Source organism: Nyctereutes procyonoides, unplaced genomic scaffold, assembly GCF_905146905.1.
Source record: "Nyctereutes procyonoides isolate TBG_1078 unplaced genomic scaffold, NYPRO_anot_genome, whole genome shotgun sequence".
NCBI lineage: Eukaryota > Metazoa > Chordata > Mammalia > Carnivora > Canidae > Nyctereutes > Nyctereutes procyonoides.
The window spans coordinates 66,064,824-66,087,478 of record NW_026575052.1 but is presented as its reverse complement, the minus strand read 5'-3'; the positions used below and the strand labels follow the sequence as shown (position 1 = coordinate 66,087,478).

General features: G+C 40.5%; 1 protein-coding gene across 4 annotated transcripts in view; it reads left to right on the top strand.

Moving 5' to 3' along the window:
* Positions 1 to 12,681: 12,681 nt before the first annotated feature.
* TRDMT1 (tRNA aspartic acid methyltransferase 1) overlaps positions 12,682 to 22,655 on the top strand; it is a 61,529-nt gene continuing 51,555 nt past the window's right edge. For 3 of the 4 annotated variants that reach the window (XR_008665363.1, XR_008665362.1, XM_055332859.1), the window contains exon 1: positions 12,682 to 12,846. Coding sequence is in view for 1 of the 4 variants with exons in the window: in XM_055332859.1 (XP_055188834.1) it covers positions 12,783 to 12,846 (64 nt within the window). In the remaining 3 variants the exon portion in view is untranslated. The remainder of the gene's footprint in view (positions 12,847 to 22,655) is intronic. The other variant, XM_055332860.1, reaches the window with a different exon arrangement.

The window sequence follows — 22,655 nt, the reverse complement described above, 5'->3', positions numbered from 1 at the left end:
ATACACAGAGAGGAGAGAGAGAGAGAGAGAGAAAGAGGCAGAGACACAGGCAAAGGGAGAAGCAGGCTCCATGCAGAGAGCCTGATGTGGGACTTGATCCTAGGCCTCCAGGATCACACCCTGAGTTGAAGGCGGCGCTAAACCGCTGAGCCACCCGGGGTGCCCAGATTTTTTTTTTTTTTAAGATGTTCATATTTAGTCTTTTTCTCATTGGCAGCTTTTTTTTTTCTTTTCTTTTTTTTTTTTTAAGTGACTAACTTACATTATTCCTAGCTTACATTGTCAATCTTGGGGCTGACTTAATGTTATTTGGGAGCTAAAATGTGTTCATTATTTATTTCTTTATTTATTTTTAAAGATTTTAAAAATTTATTCCCATGAAATACAGAGAGAGGGGCACAGACACAGGCAGAGGGAGAAGCAGGCTCCCTGAAGTTGTGTGGAACATCTAACCTGCTCCTTTTAGGTATCCCTAAAATGTGTTTATGGATTTTTTTTTTAATTTTTATTTATTTATGATACACAGGCAGAGGGAGAAGCAGGCTCCATGCACCTGGAGCCCGATGTGGGACTCAATCTCGGGTCTCCAGGATCGCGCCCTGGGCCAAAGGCAGGTGCCAAACCGCTGTGCCACCCAGGGATCCCCCCTAAAATGTGTTTAAAAATGATGTTCAGAGGCACATGGGTGGCTCAGTCAGTTAAGCGTCTGCCTTTGGCTCAGGTCATGATCCCGGGGTTCTGGGATCGAGCCCTGCATCAGGCTCCCTGCTCATGAGGGAGCCTGCTTCTCCCTCCTCTTATGCCCCTTCCCCTGCTCATGCTCTTGAGCTCTCTTTCAAATAAATAAATAAAATAAAATAAAATAAAATAAAATAAAATAAAAACTTGATACATACTTACTATTAATCTGTTAATTCATGTATTTAACAAGTTATTTATATATAAGGCACTAGGAACTGTACTTGATGTGTAGTAAGCAGTATGAAGTGAAAGTGGTAGCTGTTATCACCACCATCATCATCATCATTTTGTTTATCATTTTATTTATTTTGTGATTATGTAAGTCCTCCCCTGCTTGTGCTCTCTCTCAAATAAATTAATAAAATCTTTTAAAAAATTTTTTAAAATGGTGTGCAAATTTAGAAAAATGTTAACTTTTATCAGTTGTAATGTGATCCTAAACTCCCACTTGTATTTAAGTAAACTCATCTTGAGATAAACAAAATGTTATATATTATGTTTAAATATTATTTTTTATTTCAGACATAATGTTTTCTAGTGTGAAAGCTCATAAATGGATGCATGTGTACAAAGTAGATGCAGCTCTGAACTCAAACCCAAAATGTCTGTGACTGCCTCGTGGTAGTTCTGGAAGTAGCTATCTAAGTACACTAAGAATATGGACTTGGACTTGGAATGCCAAGTCCAAGCCTCCCTTTTTGGTGTTTTTGTAGATACTAGTTACTATTGTGGATATTTTATGGACCTTTGAAAAATTGCTGTGAATTTGAAAATTGGGCATGTTAGGTATATTTGTCTAATAACTCTTAATATCAATTTGGTTATTTTTTCAAATATGCTTGATTGGCATGAGAGGGAAACCTTGAGATAATGACTAAATGCCCATCTATGCATCTATCCACCCAAAGGACTTCTAAAATATTAGAATTTTGTACTAAAATTTCCCATGGTTAAAAATAAATCATCATCATAATAAAACATGCTCTAATCTGAATTAAAGAATAAAGCAAGGCCTGTATGTTGGTTCCTAGTTGTGAAAAACAAGAGGAATATTTTATTTTATTTATTTATTTTAAGGTTTTATTTATTTATTCATGAGAGAGAGAGAGAGGCAGAGGGAGAAGCAGGCTCCATGCAGGGAGCCTGACGTGGGACTCGATCCAGGGTCTCCAGGATCAGGCCCTGGGCTGAAGGCAGCGCTAAACTGCTGAGCCACCCGGGCTGCCCAATATTTTATTTTTTAATATTGAAATACTTTCTATTTGATGACTTTTTAAGTATATGAGAACAACATTGGCAAGACCAGGTGCCTTATATTGTAGTGTCCTTTTCTTTCCTGTCTTTTGATTTTGTCTTCTCTGTTCTCCTTGTCTCTTTCTTTCCTTTTCTTTCCAGATATCTGAGGATGTGCTCAGAGGAAATGATGACACTTGGGAAGAATATCTGGACCTGTCAACTTTGAGCCAGTTTGAGGATATGGAGGCAAGTGTCAAAAAGGAAAGAAAGGAAGAGGCGCTTCTAAATTTTGTACAACACTGTAATTTAAACAGGATCCAGTGTGGCAACACACTGCATGGTGTATCAAAGTGGATGGATGCAAGGATGGTAATGTGGAAGGAGGTCTGGAGAGGAGGGAAATGTACAATGAGCAGTACTGTAGATATAGCAAAGTGTGTGTGTATATGTGTTTTAGCAAGGTTTAAAGATTTGGAAGCACATGGTTGGCTCAGTCAGAAGAGCTTGCAACTCTTGATCTTGGGTTGCTTACTTAAGAACTTACTTTAAAAAATAACAAAAATAAATTCGTAGCATCAAGATGAACTTGCAACTTTTAAAAAGCTCCTCTCTAAACCTGAAAGAGTCTAGACTGCCCCTGGTATCACACTCCCTAATGCTAGAAGTTGTGTGGAACATCTGACCTGCTCCTCTAGTGCTGGGGTTCTGATCGCTGCCATTCTTCCAGTAAAAGAAGCTGAGAGAGTGGCTGGTACCAAATCTGGGGCAGATATCAAAACGAACTTAGGACAGGAAGGAATAGCTAAGAAATGTGTGCCAAAGAAGGGGCATTCTGGAGGTTCCTAGTAGGTGTGAAAATGTATTACAAAGTTCCAGTATTTGCGAGTGTGGTGCCCACAGGAATAGCAGCTGTATCCCAAGAAGGGCTAGCCCCCATGGGGATGATACTAACTTAGAATATAGTGTGTGAAAGAGGAAGTATTACAAACCACTGTGGAAGGGGAAACTTGGTATTTTGGGGAAAATTTGTGTCTAAAACCTCACCTTGCATACTGTATCAAAATAGATTTTTTAAAATATTTTTTTATTTATTTATGATAGTCACAGAGAGAGAGAGAGAGAGAGAGAGAGAGAGAGGCAGAGACACAGGCAGAGGGAGAAGCAGGCTCCATGCACCGGGAGCCCAATGTGGGACTCGATCCCGGGTCTCCAGGATCGCGCCCTGGGCCAAAGGCAGGTGCCAAACTGCTGCGCCACCCAGGGATCCCCAAAATAGATTTTTAAAATGAAATTTAAAGGAAAAGAAGAACATACAGGTGAATTTAACTCATTTTTTTTTCTAAGTATAGGACTTCCTGGGCTTAAAAAGACATTGGATAAATCACAAAAGAAAACTATGTATACTTGACTGCAGAAAATTAAATACGTTTGCGTCATAAAATATTATAAACTAAATCCAGTGGAAACTGATGAACAGGGAAGAGTTTTTACAACACACATGGTTGACAGCTTTATGGCAACAAAAATAAAATTGTGGTCATACAGTCAGCAGCTCAAATTATCCCAGTAGCAAAAGGACAAATATGACAAATAACTGACAAAAGAAAAAATTACAGATGTCCTATAAACTTGTGATAATTCATCCTTGTGTTAATAAAAAAAGGAAAATAAAAATAGTACACTAATTTTGGGGGCCATAAGATTGGTAAAGGTTTAAAATGACAGCACTTGCTCATGAAGATATAGCAGGTGAGTGTTCTCAGCCACTGCTGATGGGCTCGTAATTGTTTTGGAAGTGCATCAAAAACTTAGGTAATAATTATGTCTTTTACCTAGTATAACCCCCCTTTCTAGGCTCCAGCTAATGAGAACATCAGAGTATTTCAATATTTATGTCTAATAATTTCATTGCACTGTTCACGTAGGAAAAAACTAGATCTTCTTAAGTAGAAGATACTGGGAGACTAGGAAAAGAAATTATGGTTGTTTAGGTACTACAGAAACAAGGCAGAAAAGATATGCAGCAAACAGTTAAAAGTGGCTGATTTTTAGGTATAAGGTGGAATCAAGGCTTTTTTAGAAGATGTATCTTTTTTTTTTTACTTTTGTAATTTGCTTTACCCCTGTGAATTAGAATGCTTTCTTTCTTCTCTTTCTTTCTTTCTTTCTTTCTTTCTTTCTTTCTTTCTTTAAAGATTTATTTATTTATGACAGACGAGAGAGAGAGAGAGAGAGAGAGAGAGAGAGAGAGAGAGAGAGAGGCAGAGACACAGGAGGAGGGAGAAGCAGGCTCCATGCTGGGAGCCCGACACGGGACTCGATCCCGGGACTCCAGAATCATGCCCTGGGCCAAAGGCAGGCGTTAAACCGCTGAGCCACTCAGGGATTCCCCTAGAATGCATTATTTAAAACATTTAGAAAAAAAATAAAAAATAAAGATGTCATGGAAAAAGATGATATATCCCTCTGACAGAAATACTGAACTGGTTGTGATAAAATGTTAGATGAGAACACAGATGCAATAAGAGTATGATTTTGGTAAAATAGAATTGGTGCAAAGTCTGTAGAGACAAATACTAAAATTTAGCCATAGTTATCTCTTATAGTTTCTAAAATTTTCTTTTAAAATACATTTTCCTGTTTTCCAGATTATGTGTGATGGGCGTAAATATCTTATTAGTAGTGAAAGAGAAAGAATGGTTCTCTTACAGTTGGATTGGGCTTTCCGTACTCTGGGCATTTCTGATGTTATGTTTATTAGGTCTCTTTCACTTTTGGTAGTAATCAAAAAAGTAGTTTTCCAAATATTTTTTCTCACTCCAAATAACAATGTCTCACTTATGTAGGGAACAAGTAATATGATGGAACCGCAATCTGAAGCTTTTGCGTTTTCAAACCGTGAATTGACAAGGAGATGTAAATACTGCCCTTAGTTGCATTCTTTTCCCACCCTATTCTTGGAGTGAGCCCTACAGTAAAAGGAATAAAAAAAGATAGGCAATGCAGATTCTTGACATTCTTTCCTAACCAGAATGATTTTTAACTCCTAATGTGGTTTTTTCTCCTTCAAAATATAAACCAGCTCTCTTCTTCCATTTATTCTTTGATATCTTCCAGATTTTTTTAATTGGTGCTATCTCCTGATTTCTCTTCTCTTAAAAGAGTACTTCTGTGACTTGTAAATAAACTTGTTCACCTGGGGAGTATTGTTTATGTGACAATCAGCCAATCACAGAATTTTCTCCTTTTGATTCTTCGTAAAAAAAAAAAAAATGACAAAACAAAAATAAACCCTGAATATTAAAAGAGAAAAACTGATAGGGCCTAAATGGATTTATGAGCATTTTAAACATTCGTAAACTTCTTTGAAATTTTTTTTTAGTTCTTTGAAATTTACAGGCCTACGTTATCATTTATGATTGATACTATTATTAGAACATACTTTATTAAAACATACTTTGCCACTCACTGAAATATAGTCTATTTTGGTCATTCTGTATTCTCTGAATGACCAAACATAGAACAAATCCCTTTGAGATTTGTACTATATTTTAACTTTAGAGTGATTACCTTAGATGGAAATGAATGACTCAGTCTCAGTCTTCAGGAGTTAGTAACTCTGTAATAGCTGGGTTCATGCCTTTGGGGCATTCCCAGTACAAACAGAAAGTTTAGGGGGTAAGTGGTACTTGTGTTGTATAATATTTACTGAATGACTTTGAAAGATTTAAACAATTTTAAATAAACACAAGTTGTGTTGTTTTATTTTGCAGTGAATAGACCTAATAATAATGCTATTGCATTTCGGTTATTTTTATCACCATTGGATCCTATGAGAATGATCCTAAGTGATATTGTTGGTATCTAGACTAGTACCTGACGAGCAAGGGTAGGGTGAGAAATCCTTTTATTTGATTTTTCTCTGAATTTTAGTTTGTCAGTACTGACGACTATAACAATTAAAAAAAAAAGACAGTGAAGAAGAATGAAGGGTTTTATGGAGCATGTGTGTTATGTGTGTGTGTGAACACACGTTTCCCTCTTCCTGGCCTTCCTGGATCTGGTTAGGGAGATTTGGTTACCTCAGATAGTTCTGAATGTTTGGTGAATTAGCAGAGAAAAGGAGCAAAATAATCACAGCTCTTTATCATTTTTATCTCCTCTATTCCCATCCTGGGTCTTGTTTTCCCACCTGAAATATGAAGGCTGGTATAGAAAACAATAAGGAAAGACATCTTGTTAGAGAATATGCAAATTAGTCTCTTGGTAATATACCCTTTTTGAAAGCATACCAGGAAAATAATTCTCTGTTATGTAATTGGATGTAAAAGGATGGATTCTATCTTCTGTTATGAGTTATTCAGATAGGGGAGGAAACCAGTATTTATTGTTCTAGGCACAGCACTGAGTTTCTGTCTCTGTCTCTTTTTCTCTTTATATATATGTGTCAATTAATTATTGATTAAATACAGTTACATTACTAGCAAATATTACCCTTGTTTCATAGATGAAGAAAGTATTAGATTCATTTGACTCATTTATTCTCAGGACTTTATGATCCTTGAACTGCGTTAAGGTGTCTTTGTAGGAGTTACCGGGCTGAGACTCATAAGTTTTAATAATGAGTCTTGGAGGCTGTCTCTCTTTTGTGAAGCAGAGTTAACCTTTTTGTCTAACGTTTACAAAATGCATTGCTGTAGCAGCTCAGGTGACCTTCCTAGAGCTCAAAAATTGCCTTCATTCCTCAGGCCAACCTGTTCTGAGGAAGCAATGTATTCTAGAAACCAAGGCTGCTTTAGTTTGGACTCTCGGTTTTCCATCTGGGTGCAGAGGACAGCTGAGCCTACTAAGCATCTTCTCTTCCAAGTTATGGTCTAGCCGGCCCTGGAAAGACCTTTGGAGGACACCCGAATAAAAATCTCCTGTTTTCATCTAGCTGTGGGCTTGGGCAAATTACCTCTCTCATCTTTTTGAATCTCCATGTCTTCACCTGTCAAACTAAGATTGGTGAAATCAGTATCACCTGGGGTCACTTCAAGGCAGCTACCACGGTGAGTGAGGGCAGGGGAGATGATCTGGTGTGCTTCTGGGCCCCCTACTATCCATGCTTCAGCAACAGAACATCTGTGTGTGTGTGTGCGCGTGCGTGCGCCTCCACTCTACCTCACCCTCACCCCTGAGTCTAGATGAGATTTTGTTTGAAGAAAAGGTTCTGTATCTAAAAATAGTTGGAAAAACACTGGGAAATAGTCCTTAAGATTTCTTCCAGCTCTAAATTTCCATGGGTGTAGGAGAGCAGTTTTAAAGACAGGCAACGCCACTATCTCTAATTTAACTAAAATCTAATCTGCAAAAATTTACTGCGCAGCATTTTTTAAAGTAGAAATTTCAGAAATAATTATTTGAAAGAAAAATCAGTGTCAAAATCTGTGACTGAGTACTTCAGGATGGCAAGCTATAAGGTAAACTGCATGGTTTCTATGCTTTACAGCAGAAAAATCTATAATTTCCTTAGGGCATTTGGGCGGCTCAATGGTTGGGCATCTGCCTTTGGCTCAGCTTGTGATCCCAGGGTCCTGGAATCAAGTCCTGTGTCAGGCTCCCTGCATGGAGCCTGCTTCTCCCTCTGCCTGTGTCTCTGCCTCTCTCTCTATGTCTCTCATGAATAAATAAAATCTTAAAAAAAATTTCCTCACGATTCTAGTTTTTTCTTAAAGCATTTATTCTTTTTCTTCTTCTGAGGTAAGTGTAAGATAATATTTACAATCAGAAGTCACTAGAATATACTTCACAAAAGTATTATTCCTTCAAGACCTCGTGAAGTTCATCATTTTCCATCTGTTCTTTTTCTCTTGGAGGTTTGTCTTGTCATTAATAGAACATACCTGCTGTTTCCTGCGTCTTTTCTTTTGTGACAGTCTGTGAACAAGGTGACCGGACACCAGAGGAATATTTGAAATGTTTGGCTACAATTTTGCTTTTCTGTGAGTTCCTTTTACTCTCTGTCTTTAGGGCATTTATTTAAAATCAGTGTTCCGAGTATGATAATTAGATCGTTGATGCACACTTCAACCCTGTCCATTTATTGATGGGTTACCCAGTAGGGTCATGACTTCAAGAGACTGACTTTCAAGCAGCTCTAATAATACTTTCTATGATGATGGAAATGTCCTCTCTTTGCTGAGCAGTACTATAGCCACCAGCCATATGTGGCTATTGAACCCTTGAAGCATGCCTTGTGTGACTAATGAACTAAGTTTTCTATGTTAATTAAGCTAATTTAAACTTAAATCAGCTGATACGGCTGGTGGTTTCCCATTGGATAATGTAGCTCTGGGGAATCAATAGAATTGGTAAAATATTCTTATGTTCAGGGACCAGAAGGCATTAAGTTATTTTTTTTTTAAGATTTCATTTATTTATTCATGAGAGACACAGAGAGAGAGAGAGAGAGAACCAGAGACACAGGTAGAGGGAGAAGCAGGCTCCATGCAGGGAGCCTGACGTGGGCCTCGATCCTAGGACTCCAGGATCAGGCCCTGGGCCAAAGGCGGCGCTAACAGCTGAGCCACCCAGGGATTCCCAAGCTAGTTGTTCTTTATTATTGGCACTTTAATGGTTTAGGTTACAGATTTTTACATATAAAACCACTTTATTTTTCATTTTTTATTTTTAAAGATTTTATTTTTATTTATTTATTCATGAGAGACACACAGAGAGAGGTAGAGACATAGGCAGAGGGAGAAGCAGGCTCCCTGCAGGGAATGTGATTCAGGACTCCATCCCAGAGACCTGGGATCACGTCTTGAGCCGAAGGGAGACGCTCAACCACTGAGCCACCCAGGCGCCCCATAAAACCATTTTAAATTAAATATTTCTTCAGTGCATGGCACAGAGAAGAGTCAATGAGTGATGGGATGGTTTTAATAGGTTTCACCTTACTCCACCCCTTGTCTCAGCAACTCAGGGATCCGGTGCGTCCTGGGTGAGGTCATTAACAAGTTTTCCCTAAGATTGCCACACCTGTAGATTCTGCTTTCGAACTACCATGGTCTTTGTGGGAGTCCTGGGGAGGAGGGTGCTGTGTTTCTATGTGTGCTACTGTCTATTCTCTTACTGCCAATGCTCCTGGGCTCAGTACCCCCAAGTCAAGCCTATGGCTTGCAGATATGCCACCTCATACATACTACTCCCAACCCAGGCCACTCCTGGACTCCTATCACAAACTCTTCTCGGGCCCTTAGAAGTCTGTGGCTGTAAGTACCACTCTGTAGCATGCTGACCTGAGCTTGTCTAGGGCCCGGCGTTTAGTGATGGCTCTTGACACCAGCATCTCCAAGGAGCATGAGAAATTCCAGGGGTCAGAATAATGCTACTGGACACACTTGAAGGGACTGAGAATGCATCACTTAGGAATGTCATTAGATGGATACTGTTTATTAAAGATTCCTTTATATTGTGCCAGGTATCAGACTAAGTGCTTTAAATTCTCACTCAATCCTCATAGCAACCACATGTCCCATTTTTACACATTTTAGATGTGTGCTCAGGCTCAGAGAGGGTAAGTGACTTTCCCAAAGTCACATAGCTGGGAAGCAGCCAATATATAGTTCCCATTCACACTCTTTGGCTCTCAGGCTTGCAGTTTTAATCACAGTGAAATTCATTATTCAAGAAGGACAGTTCCTCAAAATCAATGCAGAGGGCAAATCTAAAAGGAGCTTGATTTTAGGGCACTGTAGAGAAGGATTCTCTACTAATTCAAGCTCTTCATCACAAACACCTCACTCTGTGAAGCATGCTGTGCCCAGGAGCATATCATAATCCAGGCCTGATGCTGCACCTGATGTGGTTAAAAGGCCTTCTTGAATTAAGTGGGAGCTCACAAGTGATAGATGAACTCTCAGGGCCTTTCTGATTCAAATTTCTTCCGAATATAATTTCCTCTCTTGAGGACGTTTATTGCCAATTTATTCCCATATGACTACTTTTTTATTTTCCATGCGATTCATAAAGACCTTTCTTTTTCTGTGTGAAACCAGAATGTAATTTATTCGCTACTCAAATTTGCATAAACAGGGTATTCTCTTCCTTTAGCAAGCGTATGTAAGAATCCACATCACGTTTCACTGGGGAATAAAGAATGGCCTGGATCATGGAAACTCAAAGATGATTGCCAAAAGTATTTTAAACATTTGGCAGACTTTGTTTAGTTCTGTAAAATATTAATGATCAGTGACATGACAGGGAGGAGAGGAAGAATAAAATATCATCAGATTTCAAGTTATACAATGAGCTGTGAAATCATTGAGCTATGCTATTATTACTTAGTATACCCTTAGAGTTATATTGTGTTCCTTAATTATTTCTGATATGCTTCATATGTGCCAGGTACTAACTGGCATTTTGTGCTTCTTTACAAGTGCATTTTCTGTGTTTTGAGGGAAAATACATGGAATATCCTAAAAGTGTATTTGCAAAAAGTGCATTATCTGTGATTGGAATATAAGCTCTACTGGACATGGCATTGAAGATAACTTTATGGAAAACTGTAGGATTAGAAAGCTGTATGAACATTTGGGATTCACTTTGGCAAAGAGTAATCAATATGTATCTTCATGTTCTCTGTATGTGCCCATCCTACCTTCCACCTCAACTACTCCTGGTTATGGCACCTCCAAATCATGCAATTTGTGCCAGGGTTTGGAAGCGGATGTATACCTCATCCAGGGGCAGGGCCTTATGTCTATAGATGCTCCCATGGAGATGGTCATACATTATGATTATGGAGAAAATTTCATTCTTGAAGTGATTCTCACATGTGATAAGCCTTACAAAAGAAATACTACGCAAAGAGATGATGTGGTATATAAGGTAAAAGGCTGGGAAGAGCTGAAAGGATTTCGTGACAGGAACAGGTGGATCTGTATTTCAGAAGACTGGCAGGGCATGGATCAGGGAATCAAACAAGTCGGGGTCTCTAGCGTGGGAGTCTAGTAAGAAGGTTCCACTAGGTCGGTCTGGGAGAAGGCGAGGATTTCTGGGCAACCTAAAGAATGTGAGCGAGGTATGTAAGCAGGGAAACCTAGACACGAAAGAGGTTTGGGGAGTGCTGACCAAATGCAGCTTGCAGCAGAGCTGAAGAAAGGAGGAAACAGTTCGTGAATAAGCCTGGGGCCATATTGTGAAGGCCCTTAAAGTATCAGCAAGAACTGTGTGGGGATGGGGATCTGTGTCCCTTTCTCTTAGGAAATTGGTATTTTCCATGAACTCTTCCACATATTTTTGGCCTGTCTCCCCCCCCCCCCCACTTCAGGGTGAGATCTTTGGTCATATTTATTTTTATAGTACTAATTCTAAACAGATTCTAGGTTTATTTACTATATTGGTTGACTGTATATACATCACTGTGACTCTATAGCTCCCTTTATATGTACTGATATATTTATTGTACTAATATTATGTAATAAATACTAGAAAATGCATTATATATGTATTAGTATGTGACTTCTAGAAATTGAGTTGGTTTAAGAGTACACTTGCTTAAAGCAGATTCACAAAAATGTAGAGAATACCAATTTTAGCAGATAATTAACGTGGCTAAATCAGGACCGATTTTGCAGAAACTATTCGGCTATAGAATCTTAAGAGCTGTAGGGCTCTCAAGCATCATATCTCCTTCTTTCTTCCCTTTTATTTGACAGGTCAGTGCAAAGTCACACAGCTAGTTATCTGCAAGGCCCCCAGGGCTTAGATTGTTCTCTTTCTGCCACTTTCTTATCCAACGTTAAGTGGCCAATAAAAACAAAACATTGAAAAGCCGGGACACATTGACAATGAAAAAAAAAATTCATAGGAAACACCAAAATGGATCAGATCCATAATTCAGATGGGGTAGCCTTTTACTTATAGTATTACATTGAGCACACATGGAAAGTTTCTAACAGACCAGTTCTTCACTCACGACCAGGGGTACTCCCGGATTTTTTCCGAACAAAAGTTAACATGTGGGGGGTAAAGGGAACCACCCGACGCCGCACAATGAGATCGTTTCCTCGCGTGCACATGGCCCTTTTTTTACTCTGTGGTCCAGCCTGTGGCTGGAGCATCCTGGAGAAGCAAAGGCCTCGCACGTGGAGGGGCTTGAGGACTCCGACGTTCTCTTAACGGTGGATCGTGGGTGCGGGATCGCTCCGAGCTGCAGCGCGGTTGCCCGGGTCACGGGCAGGCACGCGCGCCCTGCGCTGGTCCTCCCCCTCCCCCTCCCCGCCCTGGCTCCCGGGAGAAGGCCGACGTCTCCGAGGCCCCGACGCCCCGGCACCGCACCACACCCGGCACGTGCTGCATGCTCGCCGCTCGCCCCTAAGGCTTCCAAGAGACGGAGGAGCAGTGTGCCTGCAAGATGACCGGGTCTGGGTTCCAGCCCGCGTCCATTCGCTTGGCGCCGAAGGTGGACTGTGCCGCTCTCCTGAGCTTCCGACTCGTTTTTGCTTCCAGGGTCCCCGAATGCACTCGAGGAGGAAGCAGGAGCCCAATCAGGCTGCTCGCCAGGTCCTGGGAAGCCCGCATTGTTAGGTGCCCGTTGTCCCCTCGCTGACCCCGGCCAGCCCCCCGGGAAGGGGGGGCGCGCGCTGTCGGAGGCGCTCTGAGCCCGAGCGGCGGGAGGGGCGGAACGGAAAAGCGGCGGAACCAGAGGCGAGGGCGCGGGGCCGGCGGAGGGAGGAGCGGACGGGAGCAGGCAGGCCCAGCGCCCAGGCGGCGGCGGCGGCGGCGGCGGCGGCGGCGGCGGCGGCGGCGGCGGGGGCATGGAGCCCCTGCGCGTCCTGGAGTTGTACAGCGGCATCGGAGGCATGCACCAGGCGCTGAGGGGTGAGCGCGCGCGGCCCACCCGGCTCTTCCTGCGGCGCGGCGCGGGCCACAGCGTGGGCGCGGGGGAGGGGCGGAGCGGCGAGGCGCTGGGGGCGGAGACGGAAGGCGGCGGGGGGCGGGGGCTCGGTTGTCGTGGAAACCGGCCCGGCGCCGCGCCCCCTCCCGCGCCGAGGCTGGTCCGAGGCGGGCTTGGAGTCGGCGGGACCCGCGCCGCGTGGGAGGGCCGGTCAGCCGGGCGCGGCTGGAAGGCGGGGCCGACGTGGTGCCGGCGAAGCGGGGTGGGCGAGCCCCCGGGCCTAAGTGTGGCTGCGGCCGGAAGGCCGCGACAGCTGCCGCTTTACCCGAGGCCGGCGCGGCGGGGCGGGGTGGGGCGGGGCGGGGCGGGGCGGCGAGGCTGCTGCGGGCCGGCGAGGCTGCCGCGGGCCGGCCCGGAAGGCAGGGATCTTCAGAGGGAGAGCTGCAGCTTCAGGGAGAAGCCCGGGAAGCCCGAAAGAACCGGGGAGAGGAAGCATTGTGGAAGAACCTGCTCACGCCCGGGGCGCTCAGCGGGGGAGCGCCTGCCTTCGGCCCAGGGCGTGACCCCGGGGTCCCGGGATCGAGTCCCGCACCGGGCTCCCCGCAGGGAGCTGCTTCTCCCTCTGCCTGTGCGTCTCTCGTGATCAAATAAGTAAAATCGTAAAACTAACAAAAAACAACTCCCCCCACCCCCCAAAAAAACCCCTGCTCATTTCTGATCATTGCAAAGAAACTGTAAAACTAACGAAAAACAACCCCCCCCAAACAAAACCACCCTGCTCATTTCTGATCATTGCAAAGAAACTGTAAAACTAACAAAAAACAATTCCCCCCAAAAGAAGCCCCTGCTCATTTCTTATCATTGCAAAGAAACCGTAAAACTAACAAACCCCTCCCCCCCCCCAAAAAAAACAACCCACCCTGCTTATTTCTGATCATTGCACAGAAACTGCGTGTCCTGTCTAGGTACCTTTAGACGCTAGAAGAGCTGAGTTGAAACCTAATTGTTTTGAACCTGTTTCCTGATTTTAAAATAGGAAAAGTAAATTTTTCAGGGAAGGATTATTACGAGGATCAAAGATAAGGCGGGGTAGGATGGTTCCCAGTGTCTGGTCCATTGTAGCCACCCAAGACCTTATAAATGATCGCTATCACGGTTACTTTTATGTACCCCTTCCATTTTGATGTTTTACATTTCTTTGGTGATAAGTTGGGGACTGGAAGGTTTATTTTCGGTGATGTTCTCTTCAAAATATTTCTTGAGCTCCTGTTCAGGGCCACATACTGTCTGGGTGCTGAGTAACAAAGAGACTTTGAATATGCATGTTTATTCTTAAATTACTTAGACAACCACAAAACCGAAACTTGCCTGCTTCCCTTTTTTTTTTTTGTTTTGTTTTTGTTTTAGTACCAAAGGCAGCAGAAGACTAATACTATGCGATACAGACAATATATAAGGAGTTGAACATAGTGAGTTTTCTGAGCATGTGTGTTGAGTTTTGATTGTAGACTCACGTAGTGATTTTTAAATTTTTTTTGATTTTTAAATTTTTATTACCAATTATTTGCTGGCTCTCTCCATTCAGTTCTCTTATCGAAACATACCAGCATGAAAAGAAAAGAAAATTCTAGGGGCCCCTGGCTGGCTCAGTCGGAAGAGCTTGTGACTCTTGATTTCAGGGTCATGGGTTCCAGCCCCATGTTTGGTGTAGAGATTACTTAAATAAATAAATAAACTTAAGGGGAAAAAAGGGAAAGAATTCTAGTACTATCTGTTCTCTGTTAATTTTGTAAGATTTTAATGTTGGCATTTTTCACCTTATCTTGAAACCCGTTAATGAACATGATTTTATTTTATTTTGTATATTTTGTATTGGAGTTCGATTTTCCAACATAGAGTATAACACCCAGTGCTCATCCCACCAGGTGTCCCCCTCAGTGCCTGTCACCCCAACCCCCTGCCCACCTCCCCTTCCACTACTCCTTGTTCGTTTCCCAGTTAGGAGTCTCTCGTGAATCAACACGATTTTATTTTATTTTATTTTATTTTATTTTATTTTATTTTATTTTATTTTATTTTATTTTATTTTATTTATTTTATTTTTTATTTTATTTATTTATTTTATTTGTTTTAATGAACATGACTTTAAAGTTTGCTTAGTACTTTATCATAAGCTATCATAAGCTATAATTCAACCACTCCTTAAGGGTTAAACATTAGATTATATCCCAATTTTTTGCAAGTATAAATGTGTGCTACACTTACACTCTTGAGCATAAATCCTAATTTTCTCTTTAACTGTATTTTCTGAAAGTTGAGTTAATTCATTTAACAATATGAGTCAATGTGCTAGTTACTAAGTCAAAAATTAAAAGCTTTTTAAGGCTTTTGATGGATAATATAGCAAATTGCCGTTCAGAGGTTTATGAGTGCCTCCCTCAATCACATATTCATCAGGATTTGTATTAGCCATTTTTAACCTATGCTAATTTGAGGAAATTGTATAATTTTAACTCGCATTTTTTTAATTAATGAAACACTTAAGTATCTTTTCTCCTATTAGCCAATGAACCCTGAATTTGTGCACATATTTCTGTTGCCACTGCAACCATCCTGAATCTAATTTTTATTAAAATAGTTTTGCATTGCTCCCGTTTCTACTTTGCTTTCCTGCTCCACTCTTTCCCACATAGTAAGAGAATGATTTTTTGCACAGTAAACTATATTATGTCACTCACTGCCCTGCCTTAATGGCTTCCCTTCAAGATTAGAATCACAGTCCCATCTTCTTACTCAGCCTGGGAGATCTGGCTTATGCTGCCTTTCCTACCCTTCCTTTTTATTCCTGTCTAACTTTAGCACATACCACACTTGTAATGGGTTGTCTGCAAAGAGTTGATAATCATTTTACCATTATGTTGATAAAAGCATAGTTTGCTTAAGCCCAAATTTTTGTATAATACAAAACTTAGGTGCAAACCACATAATCTATTCTCTAGCTAACCTAAGCAGAAAAAAATATATTAAAGGACATCTGGAAACTCACAGAAGCTATAAGACACCCAACAAACAGGTTAGGTGAACAGGAACACTGCTCAAACCACACTCCGGGCCTTGCCCCCACAAAGCTTCATACTGACATAACAGCTTTCACCAATGCTGGGGGCCAGTTGTGAGAAGTGCCATCCCTGTTTTTCTATGAAGGGTGGATGCTTCTACCATCTTTATCACCAGGATGATGGATTTTTTTTTTCCCTTTGCCGCCTCACGTTGCTGCTTCTGAATTAAAGTTGTATATGGATGCGGTTAGTTGGTGGATATTAAATCCCATTGCCAGCAAAGGAAGCTGGGAAAGTGAGTTCTGACTTCTGTTTTGGAAATAAGAGACTCAAAATCTGGCACAATTTTCAAACATTGAAAACAGGCAAAGACTCTAGATGGCCACAGATATATAGCAAATATATTTCACATTACTTAGTACATGTTGCCCTGTATAGGAAGCACTTATTACTGCCTTGATATTATTTATGCCTGCACAGTCTATAAAGTATTGGCTGAGGAGAATCTTCCAAGTGAAACTTTCTCCTTTCAGAAAGCAGTGGAAGAAGCAGTTTCATGAGTTATATATTAATGGAAGAAGTAGTTTCTTGAGTTATATATTAATGGGGCCTACAGGTCAAGTCTCCTGCAAATATAAGTGGGTAGCAAATAAGATTTTGTTTTTCTTATATAGTATCAGAGAAAGAGTAAATGTGGTTTAAGGTAGTGAATAAAGGAAAGCTCTAGCTGTTTACTAATATTACTATTATAGATATGTATCTATAAAAGTATATATCTATAATAGTAATATTATATATAATGTATATTCATATATAATGTATATTCATATATAATGTATATTCATATATAATGTATATTCATATATATATATATATATATATATATATATATATATTTAACTACTGAAACATCCTTCTGGGATCCCTGGGTGGTGCAGCGGTTTGGTGCCTGCCTTTGGCCTGGGGCGTGATCCTGGAGACCCGGGATCGAATCCCATGTTGGGCTCCTGGTGCATGGAGCCTGCTTCTCCCTCTGCCTGTGTCTCTGCCTCTCTCTCTCTCTCTCTCTCTCTCTGACTATCATAAATAAATAAAAAATTAAAAAAAAAAAGAAACATCCTTCTAGTTACTTACTATTATATATATGGTCAACTACTGAGACATCTTTAAAGTAAAAAGGCCTGCCCTACCAATGAATTTCTGAAGATCTTTAAAGGTATTGATTTTGAGTTTTAGTTACATAGTAATCATATTTAGTAGGAATCGCTCAGCCTTAATATTTTCTGTTAAAATATCAAGCCATTTGTCACTCATTATTTTCTGAATTTCTTTTATCTTTCTTTCTTTCTTTTTTTTTTTTTTAAGGTTTTATTTATTTATTCATGAGAGACACACACAGAGAGAGGCAGAGACAGGCAGAGGGAGAAGCAGGCTCCATGCAGGGAGCCCGATGTGGAACTCGATCCCGGGGCTCCAGGATCACGCCCTGGGTGGAAGGCAGACACTAAACCGCTGAGCCACCCAGGGATCCTTATCTTTATTTCTCAATGACTTATATGCCAACTTGGGACCCTACTGAACCACTTTGTACTTAGGTGTGCCTATAACTGAATCAGGCAAGTATATCATGATTAAATGTAGATCTGAATGTCACCTGAGGTTGTTTTTGGAACATCAGTTGTAAGGAGCTAGAATTTCAACTGCTTAATTTTTTTGAAAATATATTTTCTTTGGGATTGTAAAAATGACCTCTTTATTTCTATTTTCCATAGTTATTCTTATATGACTTGTTGCCAGATTTAAACTGAAGGGAGATAAAATGTCCCATTTGATCATATGTTTTCTGTTAGCCATAGGAGTTATTAGATTATTTTTTCCAAACTCGAAACACAAAGTTGAAACGTGTAGGATGAATATTGTATATTCAACAAAGGAGAACCCTCCTTTTCCATTGGATGATGGAATTATCTTTTCTGTGATGAAAATGCTTACTTCACTGCAGAGTATTTATTACCATTTTTCATAGATCATATTGCTTACCCTGTCCTAATGTGTAGATAATCAATTTAATTTGTATTATGACCTATTTACTGGAACTTTTGGGGGCTCAATAAATAATACTCCTCTTTATAATTCTGAACAAAGAGAGTAATAAAACAGAAGAGTAAGGCAAACAGGAAATAAAAATTTGTATGATTTTTATTACTAATAAAGACTGAGTTGGAGGATGTAGCTTAGTGAGAGGACCACATGGGTCAGCTAATATTCAACCAGACAATTAGGCAGCATACCTTTTGGGCACAGCTGGAGAAAGAAGCAGAACACATGTGGCCTGTGGGTAGCTTATTCCCAAGAAGAGGGCTGGGGGAATCTGAGCAAGCACACCCAGTTTATTCTTGGTAACTTAGCTATTTAGAGAAGTCACTTTTCCTTCCACGGAAGAAGTAAATAGATAGGATGGGCAAGGAGTTTAAAATGAATAGGAACCACTCACTCACTTGGAAGAAACATCAGTGGGGGGGGACACATACACTCACATGCCAAGCATTTTCAGGAGTCCTTCACACGTCACAGTTTTTCTCTTCTGCAAATGCTATCTTATTCTTCTATTATTTGATACGTAAAGGTCTCTGATAATCATTTGGTAGTGTCAAATAATTTGAAATACGATGGTTTGTTTTCATAGCAGCTTTGCCTGAAATCATTACATTTTTGGCACTACGAAGTAGTAACAGCAGACAGTGTTTATGTAGGACAGTTTCAGGAAGAGGTCATTTCATCTCCTAATTAAGAGCACAGTTACACTGTCAGAAGGCCTTGGTACTTCCTAGCTTTGTGACCTTGGGCAAAAACTAAACTTTCTGTGGCTCAGTTTCCTGTTCTTTGAAATGGGGACAATAATAGTACTTACTTCGAAGGGGAAGTGTGAACATTATAAATTCATAAAAGTATGTCAGTAGTGCTTGAAACGTGGTAAATGCTCAGTAAATATGGATGGCTATTAGCAAAAATCTTAAAGTTACAGAAAGTTATTAGATGTTAAAAATGGCTTTAGAAGAAACTGATGATTAAAGATTCAAAGTTGTCAAAGAGCTTTCAGACTAGATTTGAATTATGCAGGAATATATCAGTGAAGGAAAGGATTATTTATAGCCACAGAAGATGATACAGAATGAATATGTATGAAGAGGTAAAAGAGAAGGGCAATGATGAGAGCAGAAAATTCTATTTTGCCCTCTTGATTCTCTAGAAAGCTTACTCATCCATGAGGGAATAGATTTCCTAACCTGGATCTACTTTGTATTCATTTCCCTGGCCTCCTATTCAATGATTTTGGAACTACTACACCTGTTTCTCTGAGTGATAAAATTAATACCATTATTTAGGAGTCAGACAGAACTGGCAAATATTATCTGTGTAAGTACTAGAAAACGATTTGACTTTCTGAGCCTGGATACCCTGTCTGTGAGATGGATGCCATAATACCTTCTCGTAGGGTGTTACAAACGTTAACTGAAACAGTTGTATGAAATACAGTGTAGGTGCTTGGTAAATCTTCGCTCCTTTTCTTTTTCTCCACTTGTTTTGCAACTAACAACTAGCTTTCCCCACTTAATTGTATTGATGTCCTCATTGATAAAATTGGGTTGATAATACTAACCTAACAGGCTTGGTAGGTGGATTTAATGAAGCTGTATACATAGAGCTAGTATAGTTCCTAATATATAGTATATAGTACTAGTATATAGTACTACCGTTGATGTTAGGAAGTTGAACATTTTCATATACTTGTTACTTGTATTTATCTTCTGACTTACTCATGTTGCCATTGGTATATTCTTTTTTTTTTTTTATAATTGGTCACTTGTTCAGTTTTGTTATGATATTTTTTCCGCGCAGGATTTTGGAAGATGCGTTTTTGGAAGATAGAGTTTTTCAGATAGTTAAGAAGGGAAAGATTATACCAGGCAGAGAGAAACATCTTACACACACATATATGAAATAGCGTGGCCTATATGGAGATATACAAGTATTGAAATATTAATGCATTATAAGTGCTACGAAAAAGTAGATGTTTATGAGGTACCAAATCCTGAAATGCCAAACAACTTGATAAGGTGCTTGGATTTTTATGTCCTAGGTCTGATTAGCAAATGAAAATTAAAGAACCTATTATTTAGATTCTAGAAATTGTACTGTGTGATTATAAGGTGGTAGTGGTGGGGAGTCAGTTTAGTTAGTAGATTATTCTTCAGAGATAATGAATTTAGGCAGAACCAATCAATGGAGAAGATGACTCGGGTTATATACGGGATCTAAAAATCAGCAAAACCTGGTAGCTATTTGGATGTTAGTTACCTAGATTTCTGACTTGAGTGATTTATCAAATGGGATAGTATTAAATCAAGTAGTAGGGAAAAAATAGGTTCCATTTGAGCCTTACAAAGTTTGAGTTGTCTGTGTGAACCATAGAAATGCCAGATAGGCAGCTGCTCGTGCATTTTGGCCTGAGGGATCGATGGACTAGAGATAAAGATTTGTTTCTTCATATGTGAGAATTGTAGAGAATTGTATTCACAGAGGGAAACCATGCAGGTAAAATTAGAGAACAAGAGGAGAACCCAAAGAACACTGTGCCATGAAAATAAAGGGAAGAAAGGATTTCAAGGAGTGATTTGATATTATAAACCAAGTGAACTAATGACTAAAATGAATTCTTGGGTTAGTTGCCATTTCCTGGCTGGTATCTTATGTAATAGCCTTCTCTGGGGTATTCATAAGTTTGCCTTGATGGTCAAATACATTTAGGAAACTCTTCATATGATATTGTCCCATGAATCTCAGGACACATTAATATGCCAAAAGTGTTGAGAAACCCTGCAAAAAAGGTGCATGTGGTTTAAATCTGCACTTGCTTCCCATATGTATTTGAGCAGTGAATCCTTTTTTTGAGTGGGGAAGGGGATGACACTTACTAGCATCCTGTAAAATAATGTTCCTTGGAGCATGTCTTGGGAAATGCCTGCTGGGCAACAGGAGGGCACTGATGGAGCTATGGGAGAAGTGCCAGGACCAGTAAGCTGGTGAGTGAGACGAGATGCCAGGGCTCTGCTCATGGACTCATGTGCATTACCTTTGATAATGTTGACAAAAATCCCACCGAATTTGATGAAGTGAGTAAAAGAGAAGAAACAAAGATGACGACTAGCTGTAAAGTGAGCTTCTCTTTTCTATAAGGCCAGATTTGTTAACTTGGTTATTATCTCTTTTTTTTTTTTTTTTTTTTTTTCTAGAGGTATATAAAACTGAACTCCTAGTTCACCTTACCCCTTCAAAACTTGATCCCCTTGCAGGCTTCCTCACTCCAGCAACAAGTGTCTCCATTCTTCCAGGGTCCCACACCCAAGGCTTGGAGTCATCTTTGTTTCTTCTCTTTTATTCACTTCACCAAATTCCATGAGATCACACTTTAAACTCTATTTTTAATTCTGTTTTTCCTCTCTATCCTTACCTTTACCACCTCATCCGTAATCTTCTGTTTTGTCAAACTTAATTTATGTCCACCCCAGATTCACTTGGCCCCACATGCCTCCTGGGTCTTGAGCTGCTTGTTCAACGTAGTCCTCCACCTCTGCTGTTGTTGCCTCTTTGCATGACTTTGCCAGTCTGTGCTCTGTAACACGCTCAGTCCACCCAGTGTCCAGACTGAAGTGTTCCCCAGAAGCTGTCTGGAGAGGCTGGATAACCCTAAGTGGAGAAGAGAGGAAGAATCACGCAAGTACAGGAATAGAAAATACCACATATTGGTCTCTGCCCCGAGTTCCTGACACAGATCTCCTAAAACCCTTATAATTTCCTAAGTGATAGGAGCACTAGGAGCCTCTCTTATTCTCAGATGTGGTCTTTGACCCTGGTTCCTGACACAGAGCTCCTAAATCCCTTGGAATTTTCTAGGTGACAGGAGTGCCTTTTGTTCTAATGAGGCAACTCTTGATCTGCTCCTGGATTGCTTCAGGATGAGGGCTGGTCACTAGGTAGATGGAGGGTAATTAGAAGCTTAGAACTTTCAGCCCTACCCCCTATCCTGGGGAAGGAGAGAGCCTAGAGATTAAGTTGATGATTAATCATGCTTATGTGAGGAAACTTCCATAAAAATTCTAAAAGTATAGGGTTCAGACAACTGGGTTGGTGAACATATCCACATGCCATAAGGACAGTATACCCCGGCTCCTTGGGGACAGAAGATCCTGTGCTCAGGACTCTTCCAGACATTGCCCTATATCTCTCTTCATCTGGCTTTTCATCTATATCCTTTATAATATCCTTCATTATATAATAAACTGTCAAACATAAGTGTTGCTATGAGTTCTGTGAGCTATTCTAGCAAATGATAGAATCCATGGAGGGGATTGTGGGAACCTTTGGTTTGTAGCCAAGTAGGATACAGTTGTAGGTAATCTGGAACATGTAGGTACCACTTGGAATTGGTATCTGGCTTGGGGCCAGCCTTATGGGTCTGAGCTCTTAACTTAAGGGGTCTTGGATGACTCCAGCTAGTGTCAGAATTAAAGTGTATTGTGGACATCCATCTGGTGTCAGAAGTGTTGTGTGTAGTAGTGTGTGAGTAAAGGAGAACCACAGGAGTGTTTTCCTACACATGCCCCATGGGATGACTTTTGATCAGGAAGAGATATCGTGAGGAAGGAGTCAGCAGATACACTTTCTCTTTTCTT